General features: G+C 35.3%; 1 protein-coding gene across 1 annotated transcript in view; it reads left to right on the top strand.

Annotated features, from left to right (window-relative positions):
- HTT (huntingtin) overlaps positions 1-14,612 on the top strand; it is a gene marked incomplete at both ends in the record, with an annotated part of 74,880 nt that overhangs the window by 46,779 nt on the left and 13,489 nt on the right. The window contains 12 exons of the mRNA XM_079535092.1: positions 875-1,017; positions 3,473-3,680; positions 4,835-4,976; positions 6,349-6,528; positions 7,964-8,140; positions 8,357-8,433; positions 9,593-9,731; positions 11,079-11,201; positions 12,626-12,839; positions 13,051-13,196; positions 13,713-13,890; positions 14,184-14,279. Coding sequence (XP_079391218.1) covers positions 875-1,017; positions 3,473-3,680; positions 4,835-4,976; positions 6,349-6,528; positions 7,964-8,140; positions 8,357-8,433; positions 9,593-9,731; positions 11,079-11,201; positions 12,626-12,839; positions 13,051-13,196; positions 13,713-13,890; positions 14,184-14,279 — 1,823 coding nt within the window. The remainder of the gene's footprint in view (positions 1-874; positions 1,018-3,472; positions 3,681-4,834; positions 4,977-6,348; positions 6,529-7,963; positions 8,141-8,356; positions 8,434-9,592; positions 9,732-11,078; positions 11,202-12,625; positions 12,840-13,050; positions 13,197-13,712; positions 13,891-14,183; positions 14,280-14,612) is intronic.

Below are 14,612 nucleotides of genomic sequence, written 5' to 3'. Positions count from 1 at the left end.
TGCAAATAAGATTCAAAGTGGTTAAATTAGTCCTGCTTTTTGTTTTCTACTTCTTGAGGGCTAGCTTTGTCTAGTTAGCTTCCCGTTCTTAAGTTGTCCAAGAAAGACAAGCAAAAGAAGCATGGAGGATTAGTGCTTTTATTATGTTTACAAAATGTTTATCATTAAGATATCCCATCTTGACGTGGTGGGAAGCCTTTGAAAGAGCTGTTCCTTTGAAAAACTAAAAAGTTTTACTTGAGTGTGGAATTCCAGGTAAAAAGAAAATTCACCTGTTTATCATTCAGCTTACTGTGAGGGTGATGGGTAGAAGGAAAAGGGACATCTGGATTCCTTAAAATGATCTTATGTCCAACAGGAGTGAGTTGGAGGATGATCATGGCTGGGAGCAAGGATTGCTCATTGCAGACACTCTTTTGGTGTTTTGTTTTGGTCTTTTTACCTGGCTGAGGGTTTGGTACAGTTGTAGAGTGAATGAGAGCAAATGAGAACGCAAACAGCTGAATTACTGTGACTTACTGAGTTGCTCCTTCCTCAGCTGAGCTGTAGAGTGTGTTTAACTCATTGCAAATCACTACAAAGACGCCATGTCAATTTGAATGTTTGCTGTGGAAGTTGTGGTGGGCTGGCGAGTAGGTAACACAGCTCCATTGTGTAATTGTTCAATACTTGTGATTACCTGGCCATAGCAATAACATCATGTTTTAGGTAAACCTTTAATATAGCATGTAATTCACCATTTTATTTAGGATGAAAGTAGAGTAATTTTTTGTTTTGATTTTAAACTTAACGAGTTTTATAGGCAGACATCATGTTGTTCTGAAATAGGTTGCAGTGATGGTTTCCCTATTGACTGTATCCTTCTGTTTTCAAGGTTCTTGTTACAGCTGGTTGGAATTCTACTCGAAGATATTGTTACCAAACAAGTGAAAGTGGACATGAATGAGCAGCAACACACTTTCTATTGCCAGGAGCTGGGCACTTTGCTTATGTGCTTAATACATATCTTCAAATCAGGTAATACTTGAAGCAGTGAATGCTGTTTGCTGTGGCAAGGATTTTTGAGTAAAAGAACTAATGAGAAGCAGTGTGTAGGTGCATAAGACATTCTATCCTACATGCTGTGAAGAACCTTTGAAATTTTATCCTCATGAATACAGGGCCCACTTTTCATATTTCTTTTACTTATGTAAAAAATGTAGTGACTTTTCATCATTCCTTTTAACTGTCTAATACTTTAGAGTTTACAAATGCAAGGGGTTCCAAATCTATGGCTGCATTTTCTGTAGTTAATCTTAATTTGGAGGTTGGTAGCTCAAAATCAAAATACTCAAATTACTGAGTTACTGAACCCTGGGGGCAGTTTCATGACAAGGTAGGTTTCTGTTCTTTATCATAATTAAAAACAACAACAACAACAAAGAACCAGGAAAGTCAAAATGGTACTATTTCTGCTAACTAGCATTGTGCACTGTTCTTAAGGTTTATGGGGTTTGTGCATGTATACCCACTCCATTCTCTGGCTGGCAGTCTTACTATTCTATTCTTACTAGTTATCTAAGGGAGTAACCTGGAATAGTGTTCTTCCCCAGTAAGTTAAGCAGATCTTTTTGTGTCACTGTCCTAGCCATCTCCTTCTCAAAAAGTTCTTTCCTCTTTTGTATGTTAGAAATCAGACAAGTAATTCTTCCTTCTACAGCCCCGTCTGTAGAACAGAAGTTATACAGCACTTCCTTAGTAGATGTGATTAACAAAAAAGTGAATATCAAACACTGCTTCTAAATTTTTAGCATGATTCTGTTTTGTGTCCAACACTCTTTAATCTTTTTAAGCTCTTCCTGCAGATGTCAATTATGAAGTCCTTTCTTGACAAAAATCTTCATTCTGCTGCTGTCGTTGCTAGCAGCTGCTTCTTGCAGCTCTGGATGTAGTTAGTGATCATTCTGTATTTCCACGTGCCCAGTACTATTGCTCTACTGCTGTGACAGGCACATATGTATGCTGTTAATTGCTGTTATTGAGCAAAAATTTCCAATACAAATTATGAAAAATAACCTTTGCCAAAATGATTTGGAGTAAGTGATTAAATGGAATTGAGCCAAGACCAATGAAATTAGTCAATTAAGCTGGTGACTGAAATCAGGGAAGTGGGTAACTTCAGCCAGAGCTTTTGACAGAGGAAAGGGAAGGCTCCAACTAGTTCTTCTGCAGCAGCTGGCTTCCAAGATGCATTTGTCTTGGCAAAAGCTATGTAGAAACTGTCATACTGAATAAAAAATAAATATTAAAACATTCATGCAAAGCACTGGGATACATGTACTGCAAGATCTCTCAAAATCACTACAAATCCATTTTAAGGACTAATAGTAATGTAGTTGCCATATATGGTGTTACAGAGTAGAAGTAAAGTTCTTCAAATGTGTGAGTTGTGTTTTCATGTTTTAGCATTTCCTTTCAGGTTTAGGCATAGATTTAATTATGTGGTTTTATGCTGCTTGTTCAGTGAAAATCTTCATAATTTTGCATCTCTTTAAGTTATTTCATCTTTACTACAACTGCACCTTAATTCTGAATTGTGTTTGGGAACACAGGCTGTGATCTTCTCTCATTTTTAACCACTATTCAACACGGGTGTCTTATCTTCTCACCCATTATAGATTTTGTCAGAACATAAACAGTGCTAACTCCTGTATGTTCAATTATGGAAAACTACCAGATTAGAAATGAAGATTTACAATGTGCTACTTTGAAACAGAATGGAAATAAAAGGGATGGATAAACTGAAAAGTTGGTCCTGTAAATTTAGACAACTTTAAGTTTCTCCATTTTCCTTGTTTTCCTTCTGTTCTTTTTGTTACATGAATGTGTAAGTAGCAAGTCTGAAAGCAAAATTCAGCTTTTGTGCTGAGTGTTCAGTGTGCTGGGCAATGACTTTTTGTCACTTAAAATAATGTCCTTCGTGCACATACTTCAGAATTTGGATGGAATAGTTTCAGTTTATTTTCAACTAAATATATTTGGTACCCGTGGTAGGAGACTTGTGAGTTGTCTTAATAGTGTATAGAATAGCAGTTACTGCATGGTTTTTATTTAGAACTTCTGTGATATACTTCAAAAAGAAAAATATCCTCATCTATAATTAACAATTTGAAAATTGATTAAAGTTTTCATGTATTAGGTAACTATTTAATGGATGACAGAGGAAAAGTTAGGTGTCATTACAGTTCTGATCTGATCTAAAATATTGTTCATTGAGCTGAGAGCTTGTTACTACTGATTTACACACTACACTTTGTAAAAATGCATGACTTGCTTTACATTTAAAATAAAATACAAAGAATATGCCTTTATTTCAGGAATTGTACTGACTTATGAGCGAACTTCTGTATTTTTTGGGGTACCCAGGATTATTTTGAAACTTCAGAATTCCATGCAGAACATAGTTTCTCTAATATGCTTTCATATTTTTCAGGGATGTTTAGAAGAATCACAGCTGCAGCCACCAGGCTTTTTACAGGAGATGGATCTGATGGTAGTTTCTATACCCTTGAAAGTCTGAGTGACCTTGTTCAGTCCATGGTTCCCACACATCCTTCCTTAGTTCTCCTCTGGTGTCAGATCCTGCTTCTTGTTAATTACACAAACTACAACTGGTGGTCAGAAGTGCATCAAACTCCAAAGTAAGGTTTGTTTTTGATCCCTAGTAGTACTACCATGTCTCCCAGTTGTATTTGGTACAGCTATATGAAAAAAAAAAAACCAAACAACTTTTAATCTTCAGAGCTGCCAGCTGTTGAATAATACTGCTTAGGTTCTGAAATAGATAGTTCTGCATTTATTTTGTGTGTATGGTTTTGTGTGTGTGCGTGTGTTTGTGTGTATACTGTCTGTTCTGATGTTAGTATGCCTTTCAAACTAAGGAAGCACACCCAGTGCTCAGTTGTTCCTCGAAAGAACTGTTGGGTAAATCTCTATACTTTGAAGACAATAAATTCCTTCTTTGTCCTTCTAAAAATGAAAAATTATAGAAAAAGCTATAGCTGTTTGTATGGGGACTTCTTATTTCACTTTCTAGCAGATAAGCAGCTAGTGCAGGTGATTTACACTTAGTGTTTATGGAAATATGGTCTGATCAGTAAGATGCAGGTACATCTGTGATCACTTGTCAGTGGGTCTCCTACTAAATGCTGTCAAAGCACCACGCTGGTTCATTAGCAGTAGTCAAAGTAGATGTTAGTAATATCAATATTAGCTGTCTGAAATTCAAAAATTGTTTCTAAACTGAGCTAACTCCTGGTCTGTGAATGGGTCAACCCACCTGTCAGACACACCTGCCATTAGGATGATGTCGTCTGCAGGTGTGAAAGATACTCCACTGTGTGGGATGGGTAGCCAACTGTAGAGGAAGAGTAACAGCTGACTTAAGAGAAATTTCTGATACTTGCACAGTGAATGTGAAGACTAATTGTGCTCTAAAATGTGTGGATCAATACTTAGATACGCACTCAGATGTGAGACTGTTGCCTTAATTCAGTCTCATGGTTTGAAAAAACACGGAATTAGGTTCTGTTATTACTTACGACGCAATAGCCCAAGGTTTTTTCTTGTAAATAACCAGTTTGTTTCCTTAGACAGCATGAAGAAAAAATAAACATTGAACAAAAAGTAATATGACTGTTGCTAGAAAGCTGATGGAAAGCGAGGTGTCTATTTCAGAGCAGTATAATGTTTAAATGAAGTTTCTAATAGAAAGACTTACAGTGAGTAGAATGTTCCAAGCAATTTGATTTTTGATGTTTCTACATGGTAATAAAATATAATGTACTTCTTGCAGGAGACACAGTCTTTCTACTACTAAATTACTTAGCCCTCAGATATCTGGAGACACTGATGAATCAGATTCAGAATCTAAACGTGGCATGTGCAATCGAGAGATAGTGAGAAGAGGAGCACTCATTCTTTTTTGTGACTATGTGGTAAGTTTTGAATTAGGGATTTTCTAACTGTGGTTCTGAGTTGTTTTCTTAAGTTACCGGTTCAAAAGCGAGAATTGAGGACTAATGTGAAACTGACCATTTTCTTTCTAGGGGACACTTATGTACAACTTCATTTTGCATTTTTTCTATTCTGAACTAGTTCTCTTGGCATGTCTGAGGGTACCTGGTAGGTAATAGAATAATCTGCTAGATATTATATCCTTTATTTGTGTGTTGCTACCAGTGTACTAAGTGCTGGATTTTCCATCATCAGTAATAATAAGTAAAATAAATAAAATAAAAGGTTTTACATTAACATTTCACTTCCATTTTTGGTTCTCTAACAAGAACAATTTCTGAGGCATGAAAAGGCTGAAGCCACAGTATTAGCATTTTAGTTCATTGGAATCATACCTTTGAAGTGAAGCTTCCTGTAATACTTAGTATCGCACTTCAGTTTGCATTGCAAAGCACTTTTGGGGAAGCAATCTCAATCCTCTCAGATTCAACTAGGCCAAAAGCTATGCTTAAAAAGCACTTCAACCCCCAATGGGCTTTGAGTCACTATGGTCAGATTTGAGCCTAGTCCAAGTTAATACTCTTCAAAACCTCTTTACTGAGAAGTGTTGGCTTTTTGGCATCGTGTGGTTAGTTCTACAGGTCTGTTGTGTTGCATTCCTTGTTGTTATATGGGTAGCCTCTGTAGGCTTAAAATTACTGAAAGATCTCTTTGGATATGTTTTCCACTTATCTGGTGTTTAGGGCAAATAGTAGTATGAAATCTTTAAAGGGAAGCCTAAATGAAAATCATCCTCTACAAGATGACTGTATGTGTGCTTCTTTCAAACAGTATTTTGTTAAAAGCAATGTCTCTGAAATGTCCTTCTCAATTTACTTCTGTCATGTTGGAAGGGACCCACAAGGATCATCGAATCCAACTCCTAGCTCCTCACAGGACCACCTGAAAAACAGACACTGTGTCTGAGAGCGTTGCCCAAACGCTCCTAGAACTCTGGCAGGTTCAGTGCTCTGACCACTGCTCTGGAATTCCTGTTCCAGTGCTTAACTACTGTCTCACCTTTGTCTATTATCCAGTGTGACTCTCCCATGATACAGCTTCAAAGTGTTCCCTTTTCATATCATGGTGTAATGATACTGAAAAAGCTGGTCACAAATTCATTATGACTTTTAATTTGAACACGCTCAAAAGCACATGAAAAAACTAATCCAAAAGTAATGGTGGCAGTACTAAAATACGGACAGTTTGTACCATTATTTTAAAATTACTGAAATTATGTATAAAAGTCTTCATGTGTCAGATCGTGTTTAGTAACTAGATACTTACTATGCATGTTACTTTTTTCCCTTTCAGTGTCAAAACCTACATGATTCAGAACACTTGACTTGGCTTATTGTGAATCATGTTCAAGACTTGATTAATCTATCCCATGAGCCTCCAGTGCAAGACTTCATTAGTGCTGTTCACAGAAATTCAGCAGCCAGTGGTCTCTTCATCCAGGCCATTCAATCACGGTGTGAGAATCTTGCAGCTGTAAGTCTAACTTAATTTTTTAAGAAAGAAATCACTTAGATTCTAGTATAATTATAACCAGTAAGTATGCAAATTCTAACATTTCTGTGTCATCTATCAAATTGTAATGTTATTTTTGAAGACGCTTAGAAAGAAAAAAACAGCAAGAAATGAACCTTATAATATATTGGCAACTTCAGTATCAGGTGTGTTCCATTTCATCAAATCTGTAAATTCAATTAGAGTTGATTAAGCTGCTGTTCTTCCTTTTTTATTATTCTACATAGTAGATATGAGAGTTGAAGTAAAGCTTTAACTTCCAACTTCAATTTCAGTACCTTGGTGACTACTACTAACCACAAAGCTGGGAACAGGAGCTAATCCATTTTCATAGGCCCTAGCAGCATGAAAATCAATTGCAAGCTCAAGTTGCCCCTCATTAATCTGGTGCAGAAGTTACAGGGTCTTGACGCTGGACTCTTTATAAGCTTCAGAAATTCAGCTTATGATTTCTGTTGGTTATTGTAATTTCCAGATTAAAAGGAGTGGATGATTAATTGTAGGGATGTAGGATTGTACTCATCCCTCTCAAGCTTGGGAACTAGCTCAGTGAGAAAGTTATTTACTGGGTTTCTTTTAGAGGTAATGGTGAGAGATGCTCCCACACCCTGAGCAACCTGGTAAAATTTCCTCTCTCTCATTATTGTCTATGGACAAGTCCACTGCAACTGCTGTAGTGCCCTAAGTGTCTGAGTAAAATGCTTTTAAGCTGAGATAAGTCTGAGTTATAGTATGCTTGTCTGAGAATAGGTAAAATTGACTGCACGTGTTTGAATGGAAGCTGTATTTTGGTGAAATACTGGTAATTTATCAGTCAAATTAGTAAAATTAAAACAGATAATGTTCACAGTCTGCTCTTAAAAAAAAAAAATAAAAAAATTCCATAAGTCACTGTTTTGTCTTTTTTTTCCCCTTTAGAATGCATCTTGAAAACATGTGTATATGAATTTCCTTGTGCTCCTTTATAATCATGCATCACTGTTTCTATGATTACGAGCTCCAAATATCCCTTATGCTTTTCTTGACCCTTACGCTCATGTCTGGACTCTGGCTCAAGTTTATCAGCGTTCAAATCATTCTGTGATTTTGCTTAAGACTTCTGTTTTTTTCCTTAATTTAATTTCTTCCTCTTTTTTGTACTTGCTGTTCTTACAGTTAATCACCAAGCAAACCAGTGTTCATATAAATTAACTCAGTAACTCGGACTTATTAGCGTACAGATGATTATATTGGTCAGTTTGTTGTCTGCTGTAGTGTTTTTATAAGTACCTTTTCCTTTAAGCTCTTTGTTATTCCAATCAATTGACTTATTTTGTTTCAACACCCTCCTATTTAACCCTGCTGCCATCAGTGTTAGACATGTAATTTTCCCTTTTTGTGTTCTTTCAATGTTTAGCCTACGACTCTGAAGAAGACTTTACAGTGCTTAGAGGGGATACATCTCAGCCAGTCTGGAGCAGTCTTGACATTGTATGTTGATAAGCTTCTTTGTACTCCATTCCGTGTGCTTGCGCGCATGGTTGACACACTGGCTTGCCGTCGGGTAGAAATGCTTTTGGCTGCAACTTTACAGGTAAAGATAAATACGTTTATCTGCAAATCAGTTTGACTAGTGCTAGCAATAACAATCAAATGTAAGTGTTTAAATTAAAGTTATTTCTATGGAAAAATAACACTTTATATTGTATATAGATATGAATGATTGCATTTCACTTTATCTGCATATAAATCTCATAATTTGTTCTAAGTACATATGTGTATTTTACTTGTTTTCTTGTGACTCCTATAGAACAGCATTACTCAGTTACCAGTTGAAGAACTGGATAGAATTCAGGAATACCTTCAAAACAGTGGATTAGCAACGAGGTAATACCGGTACCTGTTAAAATATCAAGTTAAGGAATTTTGTAGTAGTAGTTATGATAGGTTTGAGTTTTTTTAAGCTAAGATAGCAAATCCTGTTAAGAGGTGAAATGAGTGAAGCATCATGTAAGGTGCATGCTTACTGTAACTTGAAGACAGTTGCTTGGATGAGTTTACTTCTTAAATGCATTTTGCAACTTCAAGAAAGCCAAAGGCTAGGAGACATCAGACTCTATCCCAGACCTTAAAAGTATTTAACTTCTAAAGTTAGCCGAAATTAATTTTGGCAAAAATCACAAACTACATTGCTGTGAAAACAACTTTGTTTTCCTCAGACTTGTTTTGTCAGATTTTGTCTGTTCCAGCTGTTGTTTTTTTTATTCACTGGTTTAATCTTCCTGTTGTTTATATGTAAACTACTATTATAAAAGGAACAAAGCATTCAATCCTTTCAAAAGCCTTACTCAATGATGAAAAGAGTAATTTATTTCTCCTGATGTCATTGCTATCTGAGGTTGATATCTATTGACTGAAATAGGAAATAGAAGCAGGAGCAAAGAACATGAAGCCTAAGACAGCAGTAGATTAATAGCAATGTGCCTGCACTTATGAGATTTAACTTAGGAATATAATACTAGTCAGAATTCTCCAAATGACTTTTACAGTACCAGTACAGTACTGGAATGAGAAAAAGAAACAAAAAAAAAACATTGATTGCAGTATCTTTTAAATCCACAGATAAATTCTTCATCTTAAATATCAGTTTACTTTTACTTCGTTTTCTTAAAGTGGATTCTCGTTTGGTGTCTGATGGAATGTGTTCATATGCAGTCAAGTCTGTGCGTTAAATTTTATTCTTATTCACTAAAAAGGGATGCTACTTAGAGAAATTGAGCAGCTTGCATTTTATGCATAAGTACAAAGTACAAGCTCAAAGTCTAAATCAAATCCTGAGTGTTGGCGGTACAGGATTGATTTTTTGTGTCTATTGGTAGCTGATGAATTTTGCAGTTTTACATCATGTGGATGATCCAGCAAAAATCTCATGATGCTAGTGCTTTTCTGTCCCAGTTATGAGCATTAGTTCACTGGATGAGTATCTTTTTTTAAATGCTTTATGAAACTAAGTTAGCTCTTTGCTGATGCTTGTTTTTATTTTCAGACACCAAAGACTTTACTCACTCTTGGATAGATTTCGTCTTATGGTGGCACCAGACACAACTAGTCCTTCACCTCTGGTTACCTTGCACCCACTAGATGGAGAAGACCAACCGGGTTTAGAGAATGTAATTCTAGATAAAGTAAGATTCTGTTTAGAAATGCCTTGCTCAAAAAGTATTCTACTCATTATGACATATTTGATAACAGCTTATTTTTACTATGCTCTTAAAATTATCAATCTCAAATAGGGATCAGTGAATGATTTCATGTGATAGTTAGGCCAAATATTAATAATTAAAATGTGCATGCATATTTCTTACATATATGGTGCCATGAAAAACTATCAAGTTTTTTTTCTCTCCATAAAATTACACAAAAGATTTACAAGAGGGTTCATACAGACGTATGCTGTCATCTGTTTTCTTTCTCTATTAATTAGTTGGCTGAAAATAGCTGGCTTTCTCTTTTTGAACTTCTGTTTGACATGTAATTAGATACATTTACCTCAGTGCAGGATGGAAGGCTAAGAGGATTTTGAGGTCTTTGTCTTCCTTTCTTTCCAGTTTGTCCCATAACAGTTCATTTCTCCTTTTCATTACTTCATGTTCTATAGTGATGCATAGAAACTTTAAACGTGTTTAATAGAGATGGCAAAAATTACTGACTAGCTGATAATTTAGAGCTGTCCAAGTGAGTTGTGGAACACACTGACTTAATAGAAGGACTGAGAACAACTTAGATAGTAAGAGGAAAGGCTGTGCCCAGAAACCATTTGCCTGTGGATTTCTGTCTTCTTCCTCTGTGTAACTTCAAGTCTTGCACAAAGGAAGTTCTCATATGCTTCCTCCACAGTTGGATTCTAATTAGTATCAGCTGTTCATTAGTATCAGATGTTCATTAATTGATAAAGGAAACAAAAAAATTGGCTCTTAATATTCTTCAGTTAAATTAGTTATGTTTTTAACTTATTCCTCTAGGCTCAGCACTATAAATGTAAGGAGTAAGTCTTAATTTGTTTCAGTGCATCTTTCAGTGTAGATGCTGTCTTCATCTGATATGATAGAGCACTGATTCTGAAGACTTTTCTTTCCTTGTTAACGTATTTTTTTCCTTTTATTATACTTGATTACCAAATATTCCAGGTTTTCTAAATGCTGTCATCAGCTTTTCAATCCTAATATACCTATGCCATATGCTAAGCTTTTTTGGCTTTGTTTCCTGTCCAGACTCCATGGAAATAGACAACTTGTCTATTTATCTTACTTGAAGATGGTCTGTTCATCAGTCATCTATTTTGCATTTTCTCATGGCTGTTTTTTTTTTTGCAGTTTCTTTTTTGTTCTTGTTGTTGACGTTAATGTGGCCTGGAGATCTCTTAAAAGAACCACAATTAAATGACATTAAGCAGTTCTCCCTCCACCCCTGAAATCATTTTAATTTTGTGAAAATAAAATCTGTAATGAACTTGTTTTCTTCAATTATTAAAGGACTGGTATATGTCACTGGTGAGGTCTCAGTGCTGCATCAAGTCTGACTCAGCATTACTAGAAGGTGCAGAACTGTTAAACAGAATTCCTCAGCCTGACCTGAACTCCTTCATGAACAGCAAGGTAACTTTTTTGTCTGATGGAACAGTATCAGCTGAAGATGTTGTATCAAATTGTTTCGGATATTCTAGTTGGTAGTATTAATAGATTAGATCCTTAAACGCATACCTTTCAGATTTACGTAATGCTAGGTCTTCACCTGTTGGATTTCATTAGGTTTGGGAAATGCTGAATGTTTTTTGGCTCTGTCTAGCAATGGTGCTAATAGTTTTCTAATAGTACAGATTGTGTGTATGGAGTGGAAGTGAAGAGGAAGTTCACATATCCACAGTTCTATCATTTTACATAATTTTGTTGTACAGCCTTTTACAAGACCAGATGATTCTGAAACTTTTGATCATCTATACTAGTTTACTTCTAATATAGCTCTCATGTGACACAAATGGTGAATCTGCAGTGAGGCACAGCTGCGTTTATTAAGAGCATAATTTGCTCAAATTCTCTACAGTACGTTTATTGTTGGCATGCTGAAATGATAATAGGAAACTAAAGGTATTTTATAGTTTCTCATTTTGAGGAGAAGCGAGTAGTGTTCAAATATAGATCCTGTGGAGTCACAATGCCTTTCAGACTTCTTAGAATTTAAGATTCAATTTACTAGAGGTACTTTTGGAGAAGGCAGAATTTAAATTTAAGCAAAGTTGAGCTTATAGTTTTATTTTCAAACTTTTTTTTTTCTACTGTTTTTTCTTTAAGAGGATAAAAATTCCTGTGATGTTTGTGAAATGGGTCATGATGGTGGTGGTAGTTTTTCTGTCGTTTTTCGGAGAGTGACTTGTCCGAGCATGCATACCAAATAACTGGTAGAACTTGTACTTTTCAACCCTCTGTTAACTAATATTTCTAAAATTTTAATATTTTGGGCTGAATTGCTGTTTGTTTTCCTTGATATGTCTTTGGAAAGTTTCAGCAAAAGTGTTTTTAAATAACTTCTGAGCATAAGGTTAGGGAAAAAGAAAAAAGGGAAATGCATTAAGTTTTCAGGCAGAATGCACAGAGCTGTTTTATTTGCGTAACAGGGATATAACTTATCTGGGAAGTATACAGCAGAAGTTTTCTTGTTCTCCCCACTGAGAAATTTGCACTAATTTATGATGAAATCTTTTTAACATCAGTTTATCAACAAATAAATCTTACTTGTTGAAGATTCTTTGTATGCATTTCAGCAGCTTTATTCATATTCTGTTCTGAAAAATTGTACTGGCCATATTGATTTTTCCTTCCAGACCAGGATATTGATGTTCAGAATTTAAACTGAAGACAAATGTGATCTAAGTTATGGTGTTGTTACACCATAGTAGAATGGAGGTCTTGTAAATTAATAAACTGTTAATTTACCATTATATTAATTGGGAGAGCAGTTCTGTCAAATGCTTGCATGTCTTTAAAAGCAGTTTATTTACTTTGTACTTACTGTTTAATTTCAGGAATTCAACCTGAGCTTGTTAGCACCTTGTTTAAGCCTTGGCATGCATGAAATCTCACGAGACCAGAAGAGTAGCCTTTTTGAAGCAGCTCGGAGGGTAACACTGGATCATGTGTCTGCCACTGTACTAAACCTTCCTGCCAGCCACCAGGTTTTCCAACCGCTTTTGCCAACTGAGCCATCAGCCTACTGGAAAAAACTAAACGATATCTTTGGTAATAGAAATAATGGTCTCTTTAAGTTTATTCTCTCCTTTACAAAGGTGGTTTCCAGATGGCCTGTCAATGCATGAACTTACTATTTAAAAAAAAAAAAAAAAAAAAGTCAAGATGTTTGGCTTAAAAATGTCTATGAAATAATTCTAAAAAAACATTTATTGACAGAAAAAACTCAAACTTGTAGATTCCATCCTGTCTTCTCTTGTAGGTGATGAGATGATGTATCAGTCTGCGATGACGCTTTGTCGTGCACTCGCTCAGTACTTGTTGTTACTCTCCAAACTACCAACTACTCTCCGTGTTCCTCCTGACAAAGAGGATGACATCCTGAAATTTGTCGTGATGTCAATAGAGGTAAGAAACTAAAGCGTAAATAAAGATGTGATGAAATATTGGGAGGGAACCAACTTTGACTTAAATTGATCACCATGGAATGAATTTTAATCTAGGCTACTTGTCTTACTGCAGAAGTTTATTCAGTGTTTCTTTTACTTGATCTGTGCCAGAAAATCAGGTGGGCTTATTGGACGAGGGTAGCTTTTTACAAAAAGAAATTGGCTGAAAGATACAGTGATCTTGACATTTTGGAAAAATGCCCTGCACTGTTTCTGGGACATTGGATATACAAGGGTTTGTTTGTTTGTTTAATTTTTGTTTTGCTTTCTTTTTTTCCCTCTGTATAATGCTCTTCATTTTCTTGTTTTCTCAAGAAACAAAATCATTTTTTCTGTACAGCTTACTTATTAAAAATATATATATTATGTATCGCTGGAAACAAACAAAAACACCAAAAGCCAACAAAAACCTTCAACTATCAAGTAATATGCTTTGAGAATCTTGTTCCAATAGCAATTGTTTATTTTTTCATAGGCATTATCATGGCATTTAATACATGACCGACTTCCAATAAGTATAGATCTGCAAGCTGCTCTGGATTGTTGCTGTCTGACTTTACAGCAGCCTGGCCTCTGGAATTTGCTGGCTTCTGCAGTTAATGTGACATATGCTTGCTCCTTAATTAATTGCATTAAGTTTATCATAGAAGCAGGTGAGTCTCATTTGAACAGCTATGAAACAAAAATTCTTAATAGTTCCACTGATTCAATGCTAGGTGTTTGCAGTATATCCTGTGAGTCCTTTCCAGTCACTTCTGTGATGCTTTATTTTGAGTGTTTTAATTTAACACTTAAAGCTTTGTGTATATTTTTGATCTCAGCAAGTGCCTTGGAAATGTAAATTTTTTACTGCTGTAAGTATTAAAAAAAAAAAAAAAAAAAAAAAAAAAAAAGTGTATGATATTTAAAAGATACTACCATTATATATATTTTTCTCTAAATTCAGTTGCAGTTGAACCTGGAAATCAACTTCTTAGTCCAGAAAGAAAGAAGAATGTTTCAAAAGGCTTAAATGAGAATGAAGTTGATTCAAACATGCACAGTAAGTAAACATTGAATTCCACGTTTGTTTTAGATTTTCACAAAAGAAAAATTTCAGTTACTGATTATTTTTTTTTTTAACAAGATTTCATCTGAAAGCTTCTATTTGATAAATGCTTATCAGGTATAGATTGACAGTTTTCATACATGTATTTTTTACTTGAAAGCTTGAAACGTTAATGGAGATTTTTCTTTGGGCAGTTTTGTCAGCTGTGCAGCATTGTGCAGACTGAGCTTTTTAAAATGCTGTAGGATTTTTAAATTTCCCATGAGGGTAGAATCTGAAAATTAACTTATCTTTAAAAACAAATGACAGATTCATTTTCTGTCTTTC

The sequence above is a fragment of the Tetrao urogallus genome (assembly GCF_951394365.1).
Source record: "Tetrao urogallus genome assembly, chromosome: 4".
Taxonomy (NCBI): domain Eukaryota; kingdom Metazoa; phylum Chordata; class Aves; order Galliformes; family Phasianidae; genus Tetrao; species Tetrao urogallus.
Note: the sequence above shows the minus strand (reverse complement) of the source record. Positions and strands in the feature narration are given on the sequence as shown.